The sequence below is a fragment of the Argentina anserina genome, chromosome 6 (genome assembly GCF_933775445.1).
Source record: "Argentina anserina chromosome 6, drPotAnse1.1, whole genome shotgun sequence".
NCBI lineage: Eukaryota > Viridiplantae > Streptophyta > Magnoliopsida > Rosales > Rosaceae > Argentina > Argentina anserina.
In genome coordinates this window covers 29,735,154-29,759,428 of record NC_065877.1, presented here as the reverse complement: position 1 = coordinate 29,759,428, position 24,275 = coordinate 29,735,154, and the positions used below count along the sequence as shown (strand labels likewise).

General features: G+C 37.1%; 3 protein-coding genes and 1 non-coding gene across 5 annotated transcripts; 2 read left to right on the top strand and 2 right to left on the bottom strand.

Annotated features, from left to right (window-relative positions):
• Positions 1–4,040: 4,040 nt before the first annotated feature.
• Positions 4,041–6,899, top strand: LOC126798910 (transcription factor JUNGBRUNNEN 1-like). 2 transcript variants are annotated; one of them, XM_050525995.1, is made up of 3 exons: positions 4,041–4,367; positions 5,200–5,507; positions 6,208–6,899. In XM_050525995.1, exons 1-3 carry the CDS (start codon positions 4,151–4,153, stop codon positions 6,694–6,696), a joined length of 1,014 nt encoding a protein of 337 aa, XP_050381952.1. In that variant the 5' UTR covers positions 4,041–4,150; the 3' UTR covers positions 6,697–6,899. The 2 variants fall into 2 exon arrangements, with proteins under 2 accessions (XP_050381952.1, XP_050381953.1); XM_050525996.1 differs by having other exon boundaries at positions 4,045–4,367; positions 5,203–5,507.
• Positions 6,077–6,158, bottom strand: TRNAS-GCU (transfer RNA serine (anticodon GCU)). Its single transcript has one exon. It is a non-coding gene; the product is annotated as a tRNA-Ser (tRNA).
• Positions 6,900–8,097: 1,198 nt separating the features above from the next.
• LOC126798477 (uncharacterized) lies at positions 8,098–12,278 on the bottom strand. The gene is made up of 10 exons (XM_050525458.1): positions 12,134–12,278; positions 11,933–12,037; positions 11,487–11,548; positions 11,321–11,404; positions 11,198–11,229; positions 10,978–11,059; positions 10,635–10,863; positions 9,470–9,697; positions 9,053–9,345; positions 8,098–8,758 (listed from the first exon to the last, which is right to left on the bottom strand). Exons 1-10 carry the CDS (start codon positions 12,155–12,157, stop codon positions 8,401–8,403), a joined length of 1,497 nt encoding a protein of 498 aa, XP_050381415.1. The 5' UTR covers positions 12,158–12,278; the 3' UTR covers positions 8,098–8,400.
• A 691-nt stretch (positions 12,279–12,969) lies between these two features.
• LOC126798427 (anaphase-promoting complex subunit 5) lies at positions 12,970–21,048 on the top strand. The gene is made up of 20 exons (XM_050525389.1): positions 12,970–13,291; positions 13,378–13,537; positions 13,635–13,753; positions 13,989–14,226; positions 14,759–14,936; positions 15,030–15,108; positions 15,212–15,297; positions 16,019–16,148; positions 16,258–16,290; positions 16,507–16,755; positions 16,911–16,988; positions 17,071–17,330; positions 17,716–17,775; positions 17,892–17,959; positions 18,126–18,231; positions 18,327–18,468; positions 18,749–18,847; positions 19,613–19,877; positions 20,230–20,297; positions 20,638–21,048. The coding sequence occupies exons 1-20, from the start codon at positions 13,121–13,123 to the stop codon at positions 20,797–20,799; spliced, it is 2,751 nt and encodes a 916-aa protein (XP_050381346.1). The 5' UTR covers positions 12,970–13,120; the 3' UTR covers positions 20,800–21,048.
• Positions 21,049–24,275: the final 3,227 nt, after the last annotated feature.

Sequence of the window (24,275 nt, the reverse complement as noted above, 5' to 3'; positions counted from 1 at the left end):
GCTTGAGATGGAAAAAGGGTTTAAGGTGAGCGTTCCCACACAGATGATTATTGATGTGGCCGAGTTCGATCCAAAGTACATCATATCAATTCAAAAGGGAAAAACTTACGTATAAACTAGTATGTACACGTGCGTCCAAACTCTCGTTTATTTGCACACTTTACGAATATGAATACATGATTTTAACCGTTCAAAAGTTTAGTTTATTACTAAAGATCATTTATGTAAAATATCAACATAAACAAAAATCGTCTTCATAGTCGATTGCATTAAACAAATTGACGGTTGATCATGAGACTACTAACTTTCACCATAACCGTTCATTTGTTTAATGCAATCGACTATGAAGACGATTTTTGTTTATGTTGATCTTTTACAGAAATGATCTTTAGTAATAAACTAAACCTTTGAACGGTTAAAATCATGTATTTATATTCGCAAAGTGTGCAAATAAACGAGAGTTTGGACGCACACGTACATACTAGTTTGTACGCAAGTTTTTTCCAATTCAAAACGTACTATTTTGTCTCGGTTGAATACTGAGAAAAAAGGATTTCACACATACGAAATAAGAACACTAGCTATCTAGCTATAAGAGTCAGTCGAAAACTTGTAACAAATACCAAAAGAAAAAATGAATATATGACTCGACGAGCTAAAGGGCTAATTCGAAAAACCGATCGATCCCTTTTGATCATATCATCTATTTGACATATTGTAAAAAAATGCCAACATTTGCCATGCTACTCAGTGGCGGATCATGGACGGGTGCTTAGGGGACACTTGATCTAAAATTGTAATCTAGAGAGGATTTGAAATTTGGTCTTTTTTTTTATAATGTACCCAAAATAATCTGCGATTCACACTTTTGAACTGATTGTTTTACATTATCTGCATCTAAATACTTCCAAGCATATGTAACTGAGGGTGGATGGAAAGCAAACGCAGAAAGCCAGAAATCCCAAATGTGAAAATCCCCAATTCGATCATGACATCTCGTGCTCGCTAGAGGAGTGGAGGCCGCACATAACTTCTTTGTGGAATGGTGGAGTGAGCCCAATCCCAAGTGTGATCTATCAATCTAATTAAGAATTAAGCTTTAGTTTTTAGGGTTAGGGATTTAATTTTATGGAAAAAAAAGGGGGAAGAAGACACAAAAAGAAAGAAAAACGAAAAAAAAACGAAAAAAAAATTAGTGGTCCATGTGAGATTAAAGAGGTTGGTGTGGGAGGAGATCGAGTGTGGGTGAGTGTATGTATAAGTATTAGTGGGGAATTGAGTGTGAAAAAGAGTAGGAAATACTAATTCTAATTAAAAAAAATTAATACCAAATTTTTTTCTTTCTAATTTACTTAAGATGCTTGAGCATCCTGATTTTGTGAAAGGATCCGCCCCAGATGCTACTTACAGACGAAATCAGACACATATGGGGCCATAAAACATACTTGTACTGTACAAATAGGTGTTGTGTCAATAATTGCGAGATAAAACCAAAACATGTATTCAGTATTCACTGCTGAACATTGACCCTACGAACAATAATATTGTTATAAACTTTGCTTTGATGTAGGAGTCAATGAGTGTTTATACAAGTTACCAAGGCAAACGTACGTAAGCGCCATTCTTTGTGTCTGTATTACTGTGTAGGGTAAATGATTCCATTTACACTGGTCATTCCCCTTCTTTAATTTGGCCAAATTATATGATCATGGCGGTTGGAATTATACTTTCCGCTATTATTTTCATTCAGTTTTGTAATTCCCCATGGCGGTTGGAATTATACTTTCCGCTAATATTTTCATGAACTATATATTTTACCATACTCTTATAAGAACCACAAGTATGTGTTGCAAAAATTTAAAAATTATGATAGTTTGGTTGTGTAAGATTTCTTAGAAGCTATAAATGGATCAGTATATGCATCGATTATAGGCAAGAAGTGTATTAATATTCTGATCGGGGTGAATATTCGGTCAAGTTACATATAATCCGTTTGTGATTTGTGAATATTAGTTGCAGATCACCTAATTAGGTTTGTCTGTGAATAGAAGCTTCTTGACAGACCTGACTTTTACCTCCCTAAGATCTCGATATATATCGATCTATAGAATTGGACTTTGTATGTAAGTATCGTGAAATTATATATTGACGTATGCATAGTTGACTTGGAAATGTGAAGTAGTAGGGTCTGGGTATTTGAAGGTACTATTGGATTCTACTGCATGCGTATCCATATACGTCGTCTGTGTCTCGATCTGTCAAAACTACATGGTTCTAAATTCCTCATCAGAGAAGTGTGGTCCGCACAGAGTAAACTTGACCGATAAGGAAGGTTAATGTGGAAGTTGGGACCATAAATACTCCCATAGGTTATAGTATAAGAAGAAAATTTCCATGCTGGTGGAAAAATTGAGCGGAAAATGGTTATCAAATAATGGTCGATGTATTGCTCATGTAGTCCTTTACGTAATTAAAGACTGAATCACTGAAATTTATATAATTAGCGATGTTCGGAAAAAATGCATAGGTACTTAATTTATTAAGAATCTCGATTACTGATCGAGGATCGCACGGTACTATATATCAGTCTCTATCCAGAGTGAAGCTTCACTCTGAAATTACAGAGTGAAGTTCCAATTTTGAGACACTTTTCGGTCTAATTTTTTCACTATAAGTGATTCAATATTTAGGTATGTTATTCAAGATCATCTCTACAAAGTTTTATCTAATTTGACAATGGTTTGAGCTTTTAAAATTGAGATTACACGAACGGTTCACATTGAACAGTTTTAATTCATTCATTGATTTAATCTAATTTCAATACTTTAACAATGTCCGAATTAGATGAAATTTTGTAGAGATGATCTTGAATAACATACCTAAATATTGAATCACTTATGGTGAAAAAACTAGACCAAAAAGTGTTTCAAAATTGGAACTTCACTCTGTAATTTCAGAGTGAAGCTTCACTCTGGATAAAGACTATATATATATATATATATATTCTGGCATGATGAATAATCTTTCTCCTCCTCAACTCGTGCTTTGATCTTGGATTTCTTTGATTTCAAATTCTAAGATGTACATAGTACGTACGTACTGGGTGAATTGTACTATCTAGCGAGCTGAAGACCATCAAAATTTTGATGACAATGAGATATATACACTTATATACGCATTCGGACTATGAGTTTACGATTGCTAATGCGAACATATACAACATTGATGCCTGCCTAGTGGAAAATTAAGATAGACGTCGACTAAACTATCGAACACATCAAACAAGAGGTATTTAGATTAATGCCCATCAACAGCTTGCATGTAGCGTTGAAATTTAAATTGCAATTTAGTGTTTACCTTGAAATTACTGAAGCAAATTAAGAAAAACTTATTGATACGCAATCGATCTAATACGATCAGGTGCATGTGGTTCTTACGTGTCTGCTTTAAATGGGAAGCTGGCCTGGTCTACTTAGGAGGCAAAAGAAATATATATACTCTTCCAAATTAATATAGTTAGGGTTTAATGAATATAGCAGTACGTACGTAGCTTTCGATTACCTCTACCAGCAATAATGTTTCTCTTACCAATTGAGATAGCTAGCTTCCGGTCGAAAAATACCCAATTAATAGTCAAGGGGTGATGCCTAGTTGCCTGCACAGGTGGACTTTTTATGATCGATCAACTTAGAAAGTCCTGGATGACACATGTTTGTTTTTTATCATTCCATACATGATTAACTTTTTGCGAGTCTACTATACCTTCATGACCTAATTAATGGAGAAAACTACTGCTCTATTTGTTTCACAAGTCACATATAATCAGTACAAAAAAGACTTGACCCTGCTAGAGAGAGAGAGAGATAGAGAGAGACTGGTTCTTCTAAGACCTAGCCTCTTTTAATTGATTGGTTTCAAAAGGAAGCCCTTATGACTTGACCAAGCAATGCAACCAGCGACAATTGATTATGAGGTACACTATTCTTCTGTTTAAATATCTATTATTATTTTTTGTGGTAAGACTTGAATTGAAGATCGATACTCGGACTTCTATATAAGATATCGAAGCTTCTACTTAGAGATATATCGAGTAGCTAGAATATTATAAGCCTGCGCTGAAAGAAGCACCAAATCTAGCTGATATCAAGAGATGGAGGAAGCACAGGGGAAACTCAAGGATGATGACGAGGAAGTAGCAGGTGGGATTCTTCCTGGGTTTCGGTTTCATCCTACAGATGAAGAGCTTGTTGGATTTTATTTGCCCGTTAAGGTGGAGAAGAAAAATATTAGTACAAGAACTTCTACTAGATTGGATCAACTCATCAGACAGATTGATATCTACAAATATGATCCCTGGGATCTTCCAAGTACGCTATTCGCGACGATCAGCTAATTTTAGCTTATATACTAGCTACTTCATCAGTTCGTTCTTAATGATATGCTTCAGTTATAATCTGTAGGTTTTCTAATACGTACTCATGAATAACCTAGGTTTTAGTAGTACTCCATACATGTCTTTTTTAGATCAGCTAGTTATATATAGATAGATGATGTCTGTATGTATGTGTCCCAGCCTACAGATAACAGATCGATATGTTTCTTTGACCAAACAGGATATCATCATCTTCACATATGATGAAAGAATTGGTTTGAGTGCTTTCAGCCAATCTTTGCGTAGTTGATTTTTTTTCTTTAAATTACCGAGTAGCACTTTAAATCGAATTATATGTAGGTTACTTACTTAAGTTTACTCTGAATGAAAAGCAATCATTTAAATGAAACTAGCTTTCGAATTCTTTGACAATACAGCTGGGATCATTTAGCGGTCCTTGATGGAATCATCGATCACTTGACAAAAAAAAGCATGCAACTGGACGGTTAACTATTTGGTTAATCATACCAATCAATTTTGATTTTAAGACTAGTAACTATTCTTAAGTTTTAGTGAAGTATTCTGAAGCTAACCTCGGTTGGTATAGATTGGACATACTCCAGTATCATGAATACAAGAGAAACTGAAGTTATATATATATGACACGTATTCAATGCCTGAATGAAAATACGTATTAGAGGGAATACATGATTATATATATATGACACGTACTCATGTCTCATGCATGCATGTTAGCACCATTTTCCGATTTACACTAAAAAATACAGTACACTTTTGATGTTCTAATGGGGGTCTTTACACTGAAGCAGTGAGCACTACTGTGGGAGACAAAGAGTCCTACTTCTTTTGCAGAAGAGGGAGGAAATACAGAAACAGCATAAGACCAAACAGAGTGACAGGGTCTGGATTTTGGAAAGCAACTGGCATTGACAAACCCATCTATTCAGGTAAAGAACCTCTAGAATGCATCGGCCTCAAGAAATCATTAGTGTACTACCGAGGGAGTGCAGGCAAAGGCACCAAAACTGAGTGGATGATGAATGAGTTTCGCCTTCCACCTAATGGGAAAAGTACCACCAACTTCCTCAATGCCAAAGACAATACACAAGAAGCTGTAAGATTTCACTCTTTAATATACTTCCTTTAAATTTTATTAACTCTTAGCTAGTCTGGATGATCATTACTTGGGGGGTCACAGTTTTGTGAGTCTTCACGCAAACGGTCATCCTTGAACCCAGCTATATCAAGAAAAGTATCGTTTTGAGTACTCTATCTATGAGATAGAGTAAATAAAAATGCTCATGTATTGAGCAAACAAAAGGAAAACAACATAAATCTAGCTTTTCTGCTTACAAACATACATGTATGTATACAATAACTCAATAGTATACTCTTATGTTCTAATGAGAATGAGTTGATAGTGATTTCACATGATTTGATTTGTAATAACTAGACCTAAAAAGCGACTATCATGCATTTATGTTGATCATTTGAAAGTTTAATGTGAACAAAATAATGGACTCGGGTCCTCACATGAGCTGCTGTTTTTCTTACAATATTTATAAATGTAGGCCATTTGTAGATTGAATGTGACCGATAGAACTAGAAGTCAAGTTGTAATGACTTGATAATTTGATATGCACCTTGTATTTGAAATTAAAATAAAAAGGTGATAAAAAGAAACGACGCCTGAGAGATTCGAACTCTCGCGGGGAAACCCCATGTACTTAGCAGGCACACGCCTTAACCACTCGGCCAAAGCGTCGTTGTTGTTAAACTTTCTTACCTTTTATATTGGTTTGGTCATATTGCAGGAAGTTTGGACACTCTGCAGAGTTTTCAAAAGAATCCCATCTTATAAGAAATACACGCCAAGTGGGAAGGAAGAAGCCACAGCAACCAAGCAGAACCCTAATACTACTTATTCAAATTCAAAAACATGCAGCTTCGAGTCCGAGAACTGCAGTACTCACGATCCATATTCGAGCCTCGAAGACTCGGCAGTCATGCAACATATTAATGAAAGAAAGCCAGTTGTGGAACAAGTCCATCGTGGTGTAACGAATAATCACTGGTTTGATGGAGCGCAGTTCGCCTCTCTAGCTGATGAACACCATCATGAGGCAAATTCAATGACAGCAGCATCGCGCAATAGTTCATCCTTCATGAGGAATGAGCTCTCTCTATATCCAAGCGAAACAGATGAATTCTTTACTGACGTCGGAAGCTGCTGGGATGAGTTGAGACCAGTAGTTCAATTGGCTGTGGATCCATCCACTAAGTTTATGACTGTGTATAGATAAGCAAGTTTACAGCTAGGAGTCGATCTGCAGTTCTGCTGTGTATAGAATGCTGCACGTTGATCGACTTTACTTTTGAGTCATTTGCTGTTTGATTGATAGGCATGGATAGGCAGGTTAATTAAGAGTATTAAATAATTATGTAGTGACACTATCATGTTTCAACAAATCTTTTTCCGTTAATGTTAGTCATTACATTATTATGACGCTACATTGCTGAACCTCATCCAACTATTGTAAGTTTTTGACCCTGCTGCCTACCGTCCTACGACCAAGAGATTAACCCTAACTTTGATCATCTTCTGTTACACTCCGAAAACAAGCTATACCACTAGCCAGCTATAGCTTATCGATCAACAATATGTTTTTTTTTGGTATTGATGAGTTGTTGATAACCATTGTTGATGTTGATCAACAACATCGTTACTTTTGTAAAAAAAAAAAAACAAATAAAAAAAAAAACTCCATGACCCCTCCATGTACTTGACGCAGAGATGATATTAATGCTTGACGTTTAGGGGTTGGCAAAAAAGGGTCTATAAATTCTAAACTCTAAATCTTAAATTATAAATTTGAAAACAAGCTCCATAAATTCTGAACTCTACAAGCTAAACTGAAAAACATGCAAAACAAGCTAACTCCATACACTCTAAAAGCCATATGAGTCTGTTACATAGCCTCCTCAATAAACCTCAAACCTCAAGTATAACAGTAACTGAACGTCCTGATCTTTATGAATTAGTATTGGTTTTTTTCCAACAGCTCAATCAATTATAAAGTATACATACATGTCACAAACTGATTTCTTCCGAACATAAAGAAACATTAAGAGATAAAGTAGTAGAATCTAAAAAATTGTATAGTATTGTTGCAATGCTATATATGTACGTCCAGACATATAACACATGACATGGAAACAAGAAGCGTGGCAACATTATGAATTTATGATCGATGAAAGTTGTGTGACTAGCCAGTAAGATGAATATCATTGACATTTGTATGAACACGTCGAAATATTTTGGTTAGGTTTAATGAAAAATGCATGTCAAAACACCAATACTGATTATGTACGTGGCTTTTACAATGAAGGTTACACATCATTTTGTTCCCTTGACAGTGTCATTCATGACTTTGATTCAAGATAGCATTTGATGTACATGCAATCTGACCAAGAGTGAAGTAATGAGTAAATAATATAATTATCCATTCCTAAACAACAATAGAGCTAAATTTTGGAAGTTCTTCTATACGAGAACAAATAATCTATTTGCTGGAACCAACGAGAAATGCACCAGAGTTACTAACTTAAGAAATTAACGTATTGTATACTGTATAGTTCAAGATAGTGAAGATACAAAGTCTAGCAAAAAGGGGGAGAGCACAATGGAGAAGAGACAGCCGGAAGAATGTAAGCTCAGTGGATAGTTTTAAGAGCAACCTCTTCAATATAAGTGAGTTAGGAATACATTATAGCAGTATGGACAGACATGGGAGGAATTGTTGTATGTACTGGGTATAATAACCACATGGAACCATTACACAAAGGCGGGTTTCAACATGTTTTTCATAGTCTGTCAGTGTCCGACCCACTACGACGGATGCGTACAGTAATCTCTGCAGAATCAATTTGTTGAATAAGAAAACACCAAGTTCTCGTTCCTCCTATAACTGACTTCTATATAGTCTTCTCTACAAACGCATCACTTTTCAAGGCTGTTGAAAAGTGTTCCCCCCTTGATCATGATGGTTACAATCTGGTTGGCTAACAACAGGAATATCTAAGCTGCTTCCGTTGGACTCCGGGGGGATTTCTCTTACGTCAGCTATCCTCGACTCTGTAGCCTGAATATCACTCCATTCACCATCTCCAACTGGCCGGAGGTTGGTCTGATCCCCTGCCATATGGACTACACTCTCTCCTGGTACTGGAACTGATCTAGAAACACTGAGGCATGCTTTATCAACATTTTCGTCAGATAAGTCTACATGTTTAGTCAGGGGTGCATTGCCAATATCTGAGCAAGACTCTGATTTTTCCTCGAACACTTGCTTATCAATATGTTCTCTGTAACAAGCAAAATATAATTAATTAACTATGCACCTGCATAACTTAGAACTAGATAAATTATGCCAATGACTTTCTCAAGATAACTCTCTTTGTTATTGACCAATTCAATCAATAACCCATCCGCACAGAGCCCAAAATAAGAAAAGAATATACAACCCAAGTACCCACAGCCATTCGGTCTTTATCCAGAAGTAGGGGGGTCATTACTATCCCCATCAATGATAAAATAACTTGTTGAAAAAGTTGAGGGGCTAAAAGGATTAACACATTATTATTGCCAGGCAAACTAACCTTTGAAGTTGTGCTTGTAACTTATTTACATGGACGAGGAGTTCCTGCTTGTCATTCAGCGCAGCTGACTCTTTCTGCACAGCCTCCTTTATTCTAGATTCAGCATCTGCATCTGCAACCCTGACCTTCTCTTCGGCTCTCACAACGGCTGCTTCTAATATCACAACACGCTCTCTAGCTTTTGCTAGTTCAGTACGCCACATGTGAGCCTCCTGATGAGCAGAGTCTCTCTGCCTGATTAATTGCTCTCTTTCTTTGATCAAGTCCAAAACCTTTCCTTCAGAATCTTTTAGCTACAAATATAGAGAACGCCACAAGAAAAACCAGATCCATTTAAGGGGCTCTAACAATAAAAATCATTTCTACTTAGAACACATATACGAAAAGATTTATAGACATATGAGACCTCATCAATACCTTTGACATGGAAGATTCCTGCTGCTTCTGTAAATCTTTTCTTAAACGCTCAATTTCTGCACATGCAATTCTCCTTTGTTCATCAATTGTATGAGCTGCTGAGGCTGCAGCCTCGGCAGATTCAGCGGTCTCAGTTAATTTCTCTGCAAGTTCTTTGATTGTTGAATCACGTGCTCGTAAGTCCCGAGCCAAACTTTGTAGTTCCTCATCTTTAACCCTCAGTGTCTCCTAAAGAACAGAGATACATACTCAGAAAACATAGGCCATGTGCAACTAGATGATTACAATATTAAAGATAGTCAGATTATTTGTACACCAATGCCAAAATCCCATGCAAAAGGAAATTGCACACGCATAGAAGGCAGGCTTAGACGCAATGGGTAAGATTTGTCCAGAAATTTAGAAGCTCCAAAAGTTCTCTATTAATAGCCAAGCGACCTCAATATCTCTGCTAATAATTAAAAACCCTTCAACATCATGATTGAACCATCTCCGTCATACCAATATAACTCACATAGCTGGATAAAACTTACCCAAGTCAAACTGTAAACTGTTCCACGATGTGTACCCAAAAAGGATTTGACAAATGTAGAAGATAACTATCATTTAAGGGTTCCACCCACTACACTATCAACTTACTGACAAGGGTTTTACTCAATATACTATCAAATTACTGACAAGGAATGTCACTAGCTTACAAACTCATAGGCTCATGCAGCCATAATATCATTCCACCATGCAACTATCATATATACATTCCCTGACTAAACACTATCAACTATCATGTTTTCACGACTGGAACCTACACCTAAAACTCCAAATTCCCCCATACTTCTAAGAAAATGATTACCAACAACTCCCACCCCCTTATTTTTGGTAAACCTTACAAGTAGAAATTTATTCTTACGCTCCATCTTGCTTTCACACAACTTTGAAAAGAATCAATACTCTACCATGCTTGAATCTATATTGAGCTCAAACGGTGATTAAACATTATAGGTGTGTATTACCTTCTAAAAGTGTTAAATATCCTCTTCATTACACCCCTATAAGAGTATAAGCCATGCTAGTTAAAAAAATGATTGAGTAGAAGTGCAACGAGAGCTAATCATTAATAATAAAAAGAAAATTTAGTACATTTCAAATATGAATTTAGGTGGCGCACCTTCATTACTGCAAAATCATCCATGGGACCATCAGTTGTCTTCTGGGTTGTAATTCCCAAAGCATTTCTTAAAGAGATATGCATTGCTGCTTCGATTTCCTTTGAACTCTCTGCAGCAGTTGAATTGGCAGCAGCAACAACTGCTGCAACAGTTCCTAGTTTTGCTGAACCATTGCCGCTCAAGGAATTCACAGCTTCTTTATGGGCCTTTAGTACCAACTGTGTTGCTCTAATTTTTCAGAGGGGCAAAAATAAAAAAAGGCATAAGACACAAGCTATCTCAATGGATTAGCTACTAATCACAGAAAATCACTAGACCGTACTGAAAAGGGATAAAACTTACTGTAATGTTGATACCCAAGCTCTAGCTGCACCAGGAGTTTCTGCACAAAGGAAATAGTCTTTCTTCTGCGGGGTTCCAATATCTAAAGAATTTAGTTAAGTAGCACGCAAGATGATATATTTGGATTGATCGACAGGGGTGTTTATTTTTTTATAGCAATAAAAAGTATAACCTCATGCTTTTACCGTTACTTAAACAACTGAGTAAAACAAAAGGATACAGAAACAGCAGCCATCATACTTTGGCATCCCACTACAAAACAAAAGAGGGTAAACATCAAAATTAACAGCTGCTCAGATGAATGAATGTACAAATCAGGCTACTATGCAAAGATCAATCTTACTTGAAGTTCACTGGAGATAGGGCGATTGTGCTGTTTGCATCAAACAGAATGGTTCCCTTCACACTCGGCTCATTTCTCCTAATCCTAAATCATAACAAAAACACAATGTCATCAGTCAATGGCATTTATAAAACTTAAACGGGAGGCAGGAGTAGCAAAAACTAACTTATATTCCATTCTCCCTGTCGTCGGGTCCAAGATCACCCACCGCTCGTTCCATTTCCGCAGCTGTTATATTCAAAATGACAACTAATTCAGCTAATGTCTACAGCTCTTAGCACCGAAAAGACTCTGCACTTACCTTACTCTCTATACCATAAAATATAAAGAAACTACCAAAACCAAGCTCAAAGATCAACTCTTTCGGTGTTTCTTATGTCATTCATCATTCATCACAATCAAAGTTACAATTTTTCCATTTTGGGAACTCATTCAAGCTTTGAAATAGAACAATTGGGGTTTCGAGCTCATACAACTTGTATAACAATCAATCAACTGAAGCTTATGCAATGTAAGCTAACTAGATCCTACAGAGGTAATACCATAAGCCGAAATTGAATCATACAAAGACTAACAATCACAAGGAGAGAGAGATTAGGGGGGATAGTTTACAGTCTCGGATCGCTTGAGGAGTGGGCCTTGGAGCAAGTTGCGACCCGAACCGGAAGCGAGCTGGCGCTTGATCTTCTCCAAGCTATTCTCTGGGTCTGCAGCTCTCTGTGAATTGATAAAAATTGAGAATTAAAAACCCAAAATTGAATCGAGATCAAAAGGCAGTAGTTAGAGCATTTGAAGAAGGAATGTGGGACTGACCGGAGAAGCACCATTGGAGGCCATGGTGGTAGATCGAGGGAGAGAGACAGAGTTGAAAGGGTGAAGCTTTTTGAGAAAATGGAGGAGCTTTGAGGTCTGTGAATGTGAAGGCTGGTAGGTTTATTGAAGCGACTAGCAGGTGAACAAGTCCCTTTCACGCACGCAGGATTAACCCAAACAATTTACAATTGCAAGTTACAGTGTATATATCTTGACTTTTCTTTTTTTCTTTCTTTTAATTCTGTTAAATTTTATTACATTAGTGTAAACTGTATTAACTTTCCTTTTTATTGTGAAAGAAAACAATATCTCGTATTCAATTTCCATTGTCACAGACTCATAGTGTGGGGTATATTGAATTCACAAGTATAAATGTGTCCCTGTGTTTACTATATTCATTGATACACTAATACAGTTGTGTTTTGATTTTCGTGAGTGTCTATTTTGGTATTATTGGTTCTTAAAACTGAAATGCATATGCAAGATTGTTCCAAATCAAGACACGTTGAACCATATGTGCTATCCATTCGGAATTCAAGCAGGCGAGCTCGATTGAATTCGGGAAGGTTGTTACTAGTCGACTTGACACTGAAGAAATGATCTTATTACCTCTACACAATTTGGTCAGGGGTTTTGGAGCTGATCCCTGTTGAGTCCAAGTCAGAACGAAACCAGCTATATTACCCCCCCCCCCCATTAGATAAGAGTACTGCTTCTCAGTGTGGTGGTCAAATGGCTATATCCGTGACACTATACCAGAGTGTTGAGTTTGGAAATGAATTTCACTCATTTTAAATTTCAACAGATAAAAATCGGGTCCTTTCGTCTCTGCTCTCCACGCCCAAATTAGAGCAGGCAGCAGCAGCACAATAACACACTTCCCGGTTCTTTTTCAAAACCCCAGTCGCTTTCTAAAACCCTCACTCTTCCTCACTCAATCCCTAAACCCTCTCTCTCTCTTCTTCCACCGCCACTGCCACTGCCACAATGGCCGGAATTGTAAAACCCCCCGGCGCTTTCCAAATCACGCCGCACAAAGTCTCCGTCTGCATACTCCTCCAGATCTACGCCCCTCCCGGCCAACTCGCCGTCCCCTTCCCCTTCTCCTCCGCCGACCACCACAACCGCTTCGGCCTCTTCCTCCTCGCCCTCACCAAGGTCACTACTTCCTCTCTCACTCTTCACTCACCACTGCATTTCGACTCCACAGTTCTCATCTTTATCACTCTATTTTGAATTTGCAGTCCTACGATGACATTTTCGAGCCGAAATTGGATGATCTGATACATCAGTTGAGGGAAATCGGAGGCGTAGTCGACTATTTCTTGATTGACTCTCTCACCAATAGGCTCTCTTCTCTTTTGTCTCCTGATGATTTGTTTAACTTCTTCAATGATACAAGAGGTTGTCACTTCATCAATTCGAAGCCTTTTCGTTTTCGTTTTTGAGCTAATATTTAGTTATGCTTATTGATTTGATACTGTTGGATGTTTCTGTTCAGGTGTCCTTGGCGGTCCGGATGTTATTTTGGAAGCTGACCAAGTTGTTTTGGATCCCAATAGCAACCTCGGCATGTTTCTTCGCCGCTGCATTCTTGCGTTTAATTTACTGACCTTTGAGGTAGTCTGTTTTACAAATTCAGTGCATTGCTTCCTCTTAATGTAGTAGTTTATTGTGTGTCGCGATAATGAGGCAAAATCGAAAGAATGTGCTCCATCAGCTTGTGACAAATTTGTAGTACTGTGCTTTTAGCAACCGCTTGATGAATGCCTAGGTGGAAATGAACGCTTTATTGCACTGTAATGGGGGTTATATGGGGAACTGTCGTTTTCTTATGAGTTTGGTATTAACGCAGGGTGTATGCCATCTTTTGGACAGTATAGGGACATATTATAAAGAAGCACTCTCAAGTTGTTCTCCGAATGAGGCACCTCACTTGGATGATCCTTCTAGGTTATCAGAATATGAAAACATGGACCTTGAGAATTTTGTTTTTGATAAAGTTACTGAAGAAATGGAAGCTAGGCAAAGAGATGGTGGAAGAGTTCCTTTTCATCTTCATGCACCTAAGGCACTTGTTGGACTGGTTGAAGGTATAGTACTGAGAATCGTTCTCATGAAGTGCACATGGATGCTTCTAATTCATATAGGTCTTTCTTTATGACTTTTTACTGTTGAAACATGTTTTTGAAATAAGTTGGACATCATTCTCATGCATCTGTAAGAACAGATTGGAAGAGAAAGTTGAACGAGTTATTCTAGAACTTTTCACTGACATATCATTCATAAAGCTAAGTATCCTATATTTGTGATTGCTGGCATTCTGAAGAGACATGATATAAGTTGGACGGGAGCATTAGGTTCAGAAATTTAACATATATCATGATTTTTTTTCCACGTTTACGTTCTTTTTCCTCATAAGAGTATCTGAAAGTCTTTTTCTTCAGGAAAACTGCATGCAATGAGACAAAATATTTCATTTGTTATGCTGAATATGCTGTGCTTACCCTGGCTCACATTTTTCTGTTCCTTAATTCATGGATGTGCTAACAAGTCTCAAATATGAATTTATGATCAAGTTTCAACTCAGTGGTATGCACATGTGTAACACAATTAAACATGCAGATATTGAGGTTCCTGCAGCTCCAAAGCTGAAATATGGTGACAAACTTAGAGAAAGCTCTCAGTATGCCTACCCTCCAAGCAATACATTAAAAGATACAGATCCCAATGGTGGACTATTCCTACGAACAAACTGGCAGGTGCAAGGGTTTCTACAGGAGCAAGCTGATGCCCTCGAAAAGTAAGAGATTAAATATCAGTCAAATATTTTTTTTTACCCCATGTGTTTTACCCTCTTATGTGCTGTAAATCTGTATTAATATTTCTTTGGCAGGCAAGGGGGCACTTTCTCTTTGAATGATTTTGAACTTATGCTGAGGCAGCTTCAAAACTTGGCACCTGAACTACATCGTGTTAGTAACTTGCCTATAAGCTGTACTTATCTAATGATGTGTGTTGTACTTGCACTTGGAACTGTGCTGCTTCTCATTTATTTTTTCTGGGATCTTGATGCAGGTTCACTTCTTGCGTTACTTGAATAGCTTGTCTCATGATGATTATTTTGCTGCTTTGGAGAATCTTCACTGCTATTTTGATTACAGGTATGTCAGAACTTTTAGCTCCGTAGTTACATATGTAACTGCTTGATATATTGCTGGTTTTTGTCTTTTACTTCTTCAATTTGAACCCTGAATCCAGGATGCTTTGATAAAATGCCCTGGCTTCCTGATATTCATACTAAAGATGTCCTTTTAAACGTTGTGATGACCAGATCCTCCACCACTATTTAAGGTTTCTTTTAGTGTCTAGTGTCATGCTTCTTGGACTTACCTCAATGAAATTAAGTCTGACATATATTCTTGGGCTTTGATTTAGATTTTAAGAAACAGATCTTTCAGAATTTTTTTGGGTTAGTTTCCTGCTTCTGTTACCATTTTAATCCACTGTTTTCTTGGAAGAGAAGGAAGGGGTTTGGGGGGGGGGGTGACTAATATTTCTCTGCTCTCTAAACCCCTATGTTCTAGTTTTATATACCTGCTTACTTAGGTTGGATCCTATTGGGCATTATTATTTACATATATCTGGTTTATAATACTTTCTTCACCCATGGATGTTTCAAATTTGAATTACTTTACTTGGTACACTGTTTCGTCTTTTTTATAAAGCTTGTTATTCATAGAAAGAATGAACACGGGGGTATTTTTGTTTCTGTATATGATTACCTCTAGGCTCTAGATGATGCATGAAGAATATTTGTACTATTGTTGTTGTATGTATCTTATGACCACTGATCAGCTGTTCATATATGTTTTGGTACAAAAGTGCAGGGATTGAAGGATATGATTTTGTTCCTCCAGCATCTGTTTCCGATACCTTAGGAAGGTTTGAAATTGCCTTGCTATTTTTGGGGATGATGCATTTCCACTTTGGCCACCCAAAGCTAGCTTTGGTGGTGAGCATGAGGAGGGAATTACCTCTTTTCCAGAAAGAACTCATATTTTCATCTTTTCTAATTATGATCTTTTGTTATATTTCTAATATTTTTTCCTAAACATTTTCAGGTATTGACTGAAGCAGTTAATGTTTCTCGGCAGGTTATTTCTATACCCTACACTTGCATCTAAATCTTACATATTTTAGTAGTCAAATATATTAGTTTCCTTTATCTTAATGTTAGTACACCTTTTAGCGGTGTCTTCATCATACAAGTTTGATCATATGTTTTGGATACATACATTCTAATCAAGGAATACTGTTTTTTACATATATGCTCAGTTAAGTCTAAGCCTTACGACATTTAATTTGTGCAGCAAAGTAATGAGACATGCCTTGCTTACACGTTAGCTGCCATCTGCAATTTGTTGTCAGAAACTGGCATCTCTTGCACAACTGGAATACTGGGATCATCATATTCACCTCTGACCCGAATTGGCATTTCGCTATCTGTCCAGCAACAACTGTTTGTTCTCTTGAGAGGGTCTCTGAAGAGAGCAGAAAATTTGAAGTTAAAGCGATTAGTAGCTTCCAATCATCTTGTGATGGCGAAATTCGATTTGACGGTGAGCCTGGGAATTCAATGTCTTCAATGAAGACTTTTTAAAAGGAATCAACAAGCTTCGATATTAGCTAGCTTGGAGGCATAACAATCCCCTCCTCTCCCCTTCCACTCATTATTTTAGTATAAAAATTGTCCTTTTTGTATATTGTTTTGCAGCATGTACAAAGGCCTCTCATTTCTTTTGGTCCCAAGGCTTCAATGAAGCTTAAAACAAACCCAGTTAATGTGTGCAAGGTAATGTGGATCCCTTTAAGCAATTCAATTCTCTTTTACCATGTTGAACTGTTTGCTTTCCTAATATGTAAATCTCTCTCAGGAACTTAGATTAAGTTCTCACTTGATTAGTGAATTTTCCGCTGAGACTTCTTCAATGACAAGTGAGGGTGCTTTTAGTACTGCATGGCTTAAGAATTTAGAGAAGCCAATGGATTTACAAGTTTTGTCTCATGAAAGTGGAGGAAGCCATACCAATGCTTTCCAATTCTGTGCACAACCAAGTCCAGTTCCTGCATCTGTCTTACAGTTAGTAGGTTCTTCATATTTAATCCGGGCCACAGCATGGGAAACATACGGAAGGTAATCTTCAGTCTGTAATAGATTATGATTTTTTTTTTGTGCTGATTTAACTTCGATAGTTGACAAATACTGCATTTCTATGGGAAAGTGTACACGTTTCATTGACTAGATTGACTTAGCTTGTCATATGTAATTCTGTGTTGATTGCTTGATGGGCCTTACATTTCTTACTCTATTTTTTTATTTTTTAATAGTAAAATCCATAAGAAAGGAAAAAAAAAAGGTAATTAGGTTATTGGTAGTTACTACTTGAGTTTTCTTAGATTATAAGTTTGACTAAAAATGCTGATTCTATTTTTTTCCCCTTGGTCTCACTACTTTTCAGAACTCTATTGACTTGCCTTTCTTAACTTTTTTTCTTCTTCTTTTGTTTGTATGTTATCAGCACCGCACTTGCTAGATATAATGCTGTAGTTCATGCAACTTGTTTTCCTGATGTTTCGAGGTAATTTCGAGCTGAAAGTATTACAAGACTTGCACTTTCTATTTTCATTTATTTACTGAAAACTTCATATTTTTTCGGTTAACTAACTGAGCTCATTATTTCATGGATGCCCTCAGCTCATCTGACACGGCGCTAGCATATTTGAAGCTTATCCAACATCTAGCAGTTTCTAGAGGATACAAAGGTTAGATGAAATGCCTGATGCCCTTTCCTCTAACTTTCTCTTTCTGAAGTGAAGACGGTTCTGTTAATCACACTGTTCCCTCTGAAATGTGTACTTCCTAATATTTTCTTACTTTTGTGTAGTAAATTTCTGATGACGTGTAATTCATTTGTTTATATTTGTTTAGAGGCATTTAGCGCTCTGAAAATAGCTGCTGAAAAGTTTTTGTCCGTCTCGAAGTCGCGGATCTTGCTACTAAAACTTCAGCTGCTTCATGAGCGTGCTTTACATAGGTAAGGTCATCAGGTAAACTTAAACAAAGGTTGTTTTTTTCCTATGCCTTGTGGGTAACTACCTTTGAACCTAATATTTTGCTGAAATCATTTAGAGGACATTTGAAGCTTGCTCAACAAGTATGTGATGAACTTGGAGTCCTGGCATCATCCGTGACTGGTGTGGATATGGAACTGAAGACAGAAGCAAGCCTTCGAAATGCTCGTACATTGCTTGCTGCAAACCAGTTCAGTGAGGTTTGATATCTTTAGCACAATGGACTTCTTACTTTGTATCTAGAGTTCTAGACTCCATCTTAAGAATGCGTCATAAGATTCTTTTATCTTCAAAGTGAGTGTGCCACAACTTAGCAGGGCCTCTGTATGCAAACTTGATATGCTTTAAAAGGATGAGAATAATATTTAGCTTGCATCAATAGGAAGGAAGTTTGGTTGTCTCATTTCATCAAGGCATAGACTTTGATATCTGCTTGTTGAATTGTCTGAGTTTGCTTACATATTGGATGTTTAATGGCAGGCAGCAGCTGTAGCGCACTCCCTGTTTTGCATGTGTTACAAATTCAATATGCAAGTCGAAAATGCCACTGTTCTTCTTTTACTAGCTGAAATCCACAAGGTACAATTATACATTTGATGCAAAATGTGGTTGGAGGTGCATAACTTCAGATATGCTAAACTTGTACTAGATCAGTTTACTTCAATCAATACATAGGAGTTAAGGACCTTATGTGAATCTGTACATGCTTGTTTATAAGGCCTCCTCAGCTGATTTCTTCACAAGCCCAACCTAGTAATATTAATATATATATATATATATATATATATAGATTTTCTCAGTTGCGGAGGTCCGCACCAATGGTTTTGGTGCGGATTTCCATTTTTGTGCCACTTTTCGATAGAATTTCCTCATCTCCATCGTCTAGTATCTAGATAATATTGTGTAGATCATCTCTGCAAAATTTCAGCCAATTTGGTAATCGTTAAGATCCTCAAAATTGCGTTTTTCTGTTAAAAACATGGACGGTTCATGTTTGACAGAATTCAGTCTGTCCATTTGTTTTTCGATTTTGAGGGTTTTAGCGATAACCAAATTGGCTGAAATTTTGTAAAGATGATCTACACAATATTATCTAGATACTAGACGGTGGAGATGAGAAAATTCGATCGAAAAGTGGTGCAAAAATGGAAATCCACACCAAAACCATTGGTGCGGACCTCCGCAGCCAAGAAGCCCTGATATATATATATATATGGTTTTTCACTTTGTCTCATATTTGAATTTAGTTTTTTGTTGGCTGCATTTCTTTATTTGTCTATATTATGTAAATCATGTTGTATCATATAAGTTCCGCAGTTAAATTCTGTATTTTATTTTTTTTAGAAATCAGGTAATGCTGTATTAGGTCTCCCATATGTGTTGGCTAGCCTCTCATTCTGCCAGTCATTTAATTTGGATCTTCTCAAAGCATCAGCCACACTCACACTAGCTGAGTTGTGGCTTGCACTTGGATCAGATCATGCTAAACGGGCCTTGAGCCTTATACATGGGGCTTTTCCTATGCTTCTTGGTCAAGGAGGTTTGGAACTCCGTGCTCGGGCCTATATTGTAGAAGCAAAATGCTATTTAGCTGATCCAAGTTTTTCTGGTAAGTCAACTATAGCCAACCTTTTCTGTTAATCAGATACTACATAATCTCACCCCCATATCCGTTAGGTATCATGCATATATGTCTATCACAACATTTTACAATGTCGAATAATTTTGTACGTTCTGCTTTGGAAACAGTGTGCATCTTATTATTATACCTGAATCAGCGTTGACTTTTATTCATTAAGCATTTCTTCCTAACCTGGTAATTTGACTGTAGAAAATGTTTTTCGAGTTCTTTTGGACTGTTTTGTTTTGAATAATACTGGGATGCTTTGCCTTAACTTTTATTAAAAGATTGGGTTGTGTAGTCTCTAACTAGTAACTACTGTCCCAAATTTCATTTGCAGTTCATGAAAGTCCTGATGTTGTGCTGGATCCTCTGAAACAAGCTTCAGAGGAGCTTGAATTGCTGGAGGTAAACATACTTAAAAATTTGAATATGCAAAACTCAAGAATCCGTTACTAATGAATTAACTTTGATTTTCTTAAGCCAACTTGATAAATCATCAAAGCTTAGAAATTGATCTTCTCGTTGTTTCTTTTTTCTTCCTGTCTGGCAATGATTTTGTGGTGCTTTGTGCTCATGGTGGCTGAGCAGCTTATACAATGTGACAGCCATTTATAACGTAACTGAGATGCAAGTTAGCATATAATAGTATAGACTGTAGACGAAGTATAACATACTAGATTGGAATAGTTGGCTGCTCTAATATCTCTGGTTTTATTAATGAGATAGAAATGTTTCTTGTGCACAGTACCACGAATTGGCAGCAGAAGCTTTCTACTTAATGGCTATTGTCTATGACAAACTGGAAAGACTAGAGGACAGAGAAGAGGCTGCAGCTTCATTCAAGAATCACATTTTAGCCCTTGAGAACCCTCAGGATGAGGAAGATCCTCTGATCGACATGTTTTGAAGGCGACATTGATGTTTGTATATTCATGTCTGTATAGATTACCTAAAATGTGCTTATAAAGAACAGATTTTTTTGGGACATTTTAAGTAGATAGAATCAAGTGACCACACAGGTATTAGGTCATTTCTAAGGATCTTCCAACCTTTTGTTACTATTTGGGAACTGCTTCTTCAAAGGTTCGCCTATCTCTAAGCAATTAGACATAGTATTGTATCATCTGGTGATCATTTTTTTCTTGAGATTAAACCAAAATCCCATTCATGACCAAAAGTCATATTTAGTTATCATGTGAATTAAGCTAGGTTCGTCTGTCACAAAATTGAACTGAGTTGAATCGTCTGTTTTGTCTGGCATTGTTGACATTTCTTTGCTAGGAACCTAATGCATACAAACACTAGCATACATATTCTCCAGTGTCATGGTGATGACTTATCATCCACGTTGATCATACATTTTACTATGCCAATGCTTATTCTGTAGCTCATTATTTTCTATTCATTACAGCTAATCTAAACAAAAGCATATTTGTTTCGTATTCAAAGTTGTATAACTGCTGTTATTCATGGTCACTGTAACCATCCATATCCTGTTGATTAAAATAAAACTCTAATCATAACAACATGAATCCTCGACGGAGCACTTGAAAAGTTCAGTACAAAATCGCAATTTCACCAAGAGTGGTGTAATTAACAGACCCTATTTAGCTATTTACACACGTAAGAGACAATCTTAAAAATCAATTCAAGGGGCAATTCGTAAAAATCATTAGACTGATTATGGAAATATGGATGGGATGTGTGAATGACCCTTTCACTAAAAGATACATAATTTGGAGAATGCTATAGATGTTTGAGATACCTGGACTAAATGGATTTAAAATCACTCATTCCAAATGCTTTCTACTAAGCAAACAAAAGGGTCACCTGTAGGCTGTAGTCCTGTATACTTTAATATAGAGTTTAGAGTAGGAAGACATAAATTTGCTACAGCCCACAGGCAGGAGTATTCATGGAAGACCAATTAGTTCTATAATCAGCCATTTAAGAAAATGACTTGCTTCCCCAATCACTAGCACGACCTATCTTCGTTCTTGAAATGTGGCACTGTGTGAATGAAGCTAGCAAATAGTATAGGACAGCCAAAGCCTAAATTCCAGATTTTTTATGTGACACCCGAGATGTGGACATTGAAGCTAGTTCACTGTATTCACACATCACTGTTCTAATGGCATATCTTAAATTCTTAATTTCCATCTCTGCCTCACAAAACAAGTAAATTAGGATTAAAATCCCATGTCATTACTTGGTGTCCTCCTTTAAATATCATTCTTGATAACTTGAAGGCTTGAAGCACAATAAACAATTATACGGCATATATAATTGTAATCTATCATTTGTGAATAGTTGGCGACGTGCCCTGAATGATCTTCTAATCTTATATGGCATTACATGCAGTATAACATTAGTCTACTGTTATCTCCTATCCTCTTGAATTGACCAATGTCTACATCTGTTTCCATGTAAATCCATAACCTAGCATTTGGTTTGAAGTTTGATGGATCATTCCCTGAAAATGAGATTTAGTGTGTTTGGTCAATATGGGTTATTCCTGTTATCAAGCTTTCTTTTCTGATTTTTAAAAACCAACATCATTTCAGCATCTCTAACTTTTGTGTCTTATTCTGTTACCACCACCTTCAAAACTCAATCTCCATTGTTAGCCTTGATATTTATAGCTCTTCAAGCATCCGCTTTAGTATAATATCTGGAGGTGAATCCTAGACAGGCAGCTAAGACAGCTAAGTAGAATTGTAAGAAACTATGGGGAAGAAAGTAAGCCAAACATCGGTGAAAATATCTAAGAAAGAGAAGAAGGAGTTTAATAACAGTTTGATCAGACTCTTGAGGCCTAAAGTCTACATCACTGACTGCTCAAGCTTCAAGTCCCTGGTTCAGGACCTCACTGGCAATGGAAGCTCCAATATCTCAATTACTACATCCTCATCATACCCGCAGCAACAGCACATAGTACCAGTTGTAGATGTTGAGGAGTATCAAGTAGAGCCTGAAAGGAGCACTAGTAGTGTAGGTGTCTCAACTGATGCATCATTTGATTCATCCGAGCTGTGGAACCAAGAAGTGTTTATGAATGACCAAGAATTGAACCAACTGTGTTCCCAGATGTACTCAAATGATACGACAACAACAAATATTTTAGAAGGTTCATCACCCTCGACAGCTGACCAAATGGTCGATATGTTGCCATTCCAAGATCTTGAGTCCTGGCTTTTAGGGGCTGAGCCTTTTGATCCATTCAACATTCATGGTTGTGGTCTGATTGATCAAGAAGTCAGCATCTTTAACTATGAGCTTTCAGGGCTACTATGATCAAATTGTTTGTTTTTCAAGTAATCCTTATGTAGACTGTAATATTCTTCCCCTCTCCATGTTTCAGTACGTTTACATGTTAATAGCAATAGATTTATTTACTCAATTCTTTGTATAGAGATCCCATTTGCGCTTTTACAAATTACTGTTCTTGTAATTTGTACTACCTAAAGTACTTTATCCCATCTGCGTTTAGTTCCTAAAACCTATACATTAATGATTAATCAATATGGATGCTACTTTTATGAGGTTCAGTCATTGTGGTACTTTCGAGGGAGCCTTTAACTTCCAATTTTTTCTAAATTTGGTGGACACTTGATCCAAATACTGCAATACCGAGTTGCCATAGTGTTCAATTTTGCGAAATCACCATATCTGCAGGGATTATTCCTGGAAGTTCCTATCACAAAACATTTTGAGTACTTGAAGAGAAGACAACTTCTCAATTTGTCAATCCCTTTCAGCATTGCTTATAGCGACCCTGGGATGTGTCCCAAATGAGATATCTGGAGGCAGTGTCTCTAAGCTGTGACATGCGCTCAGATCAAGTTCAAGGCTAATGATCTTGAAAGCACAAAAAGGAAGTTGGGATATTTCTTGTACTCCCCGGAGGTCGAGATACATCAAGTAATTATTCAGTTGAGTCCTCAAACTCTTTTAAATTCCCTCCCATCTTCCACACAAAGTATGATATGCAGGCGTGATCTATCTTGAGCTTAGGAGACCAAGTCCCAAACTAATAAGACCAGGATATCTCCCATTTACAATGAATTCAGTCACCAGATCCTCCACTTTGGGGCCAGTATTCATCCTGTTCATGTTGAACGTCAACAAAGCATGCTGTCATACTACGTACTACTTGACGCAGTGTCACAGTTAATTCAATAATCACCATGATTATTTCTTATTCATATATGTTGTCTACATGACTACATATCAGTGTCACAGTTAATCCCTTGATCCTTAATCTTTTCTATCTTTGTCTCAGAAAACAGCAAGCATATTTCAGTTTAGAGAACAGATTTTTAGTGAGATTGTACACTCACTCAACGACGTATTGGCAGAGCAGGGTGACTGCACATACACAAC

What these genes read in the sequence shown, in the direction of transcription:
- LOC126798427 (XM_050525389.1), top strand. Translation starts at nt 13,121, where the DNA reads ATGGCCGGAATTGTAAAACCCCCCGGCGCTTTCCAAATCACGCCGCAC. An exon ending in CAAGCTGATGCCCTCGAAAA is followed by an intron (nt 14,937 to 15,029) that starts GTAAGAGATTAA and finishes TTTCTTTGGCAG; the next exon opens with GCAAGGGGGCACTTTCTCTT. An exon ending in TGGCGAAATTCGATTTGACG is followed by an intron (nt 16,756 to 16,910) that starts GTGAGCCTGGGA and finishes ATTGTTTTGCAG; the next exon opens with CATGTACAAAGGCCTCTCAT.
- LOC126798910 (XM_050525995.1), top strand. Translation starts at nt 4,151, where the DNA reads ATGGAGGAAGCACAGGGGAAACTCAAGGATGATGACGAGGAAGTAGCA. An exon ending in TGATCCCTGGGATCTTCCAA is followed by an intron (nt 4,368 to 5,199) that starts GTACGCTATTCG and finishes TTTACACTGAAG; the next exon opens with CAGTGAGCACTACTGTGGGA. An exon ending in AAGACAATACACAAGAAGCT is followed by an intron (nt 5,508 to 6,207) that starts GTAAGATTTCAC and finishes GTCATATTGCAG; the next exon opens with GAAGTTTGGACACTCTGCAG.
- LOC126798477 (XM_050525458.1), bottom strand. Translation starts at nt 12,157, where the DNA reads ATGGCCTCCAATGGTGCTTCTCCG. An exon ending in TCCTCAAGCGATCCGAGACT is followed by an intron (nt 11,549 to 11,932) that starts GTAAACTATCCC and finishes TGAATATAACAG; the next exon opens with CTGCGGAAATGGAACGAGCG. An exon ending in TTACAAGCACAACTTCAAAG is followed by an intron (nt 8,759 to 9,052) that starts GTTAGTTTGCCT and finishes TGCTTGTTACAG; the next exon opens with AGAACATATTGATAAGCAAG.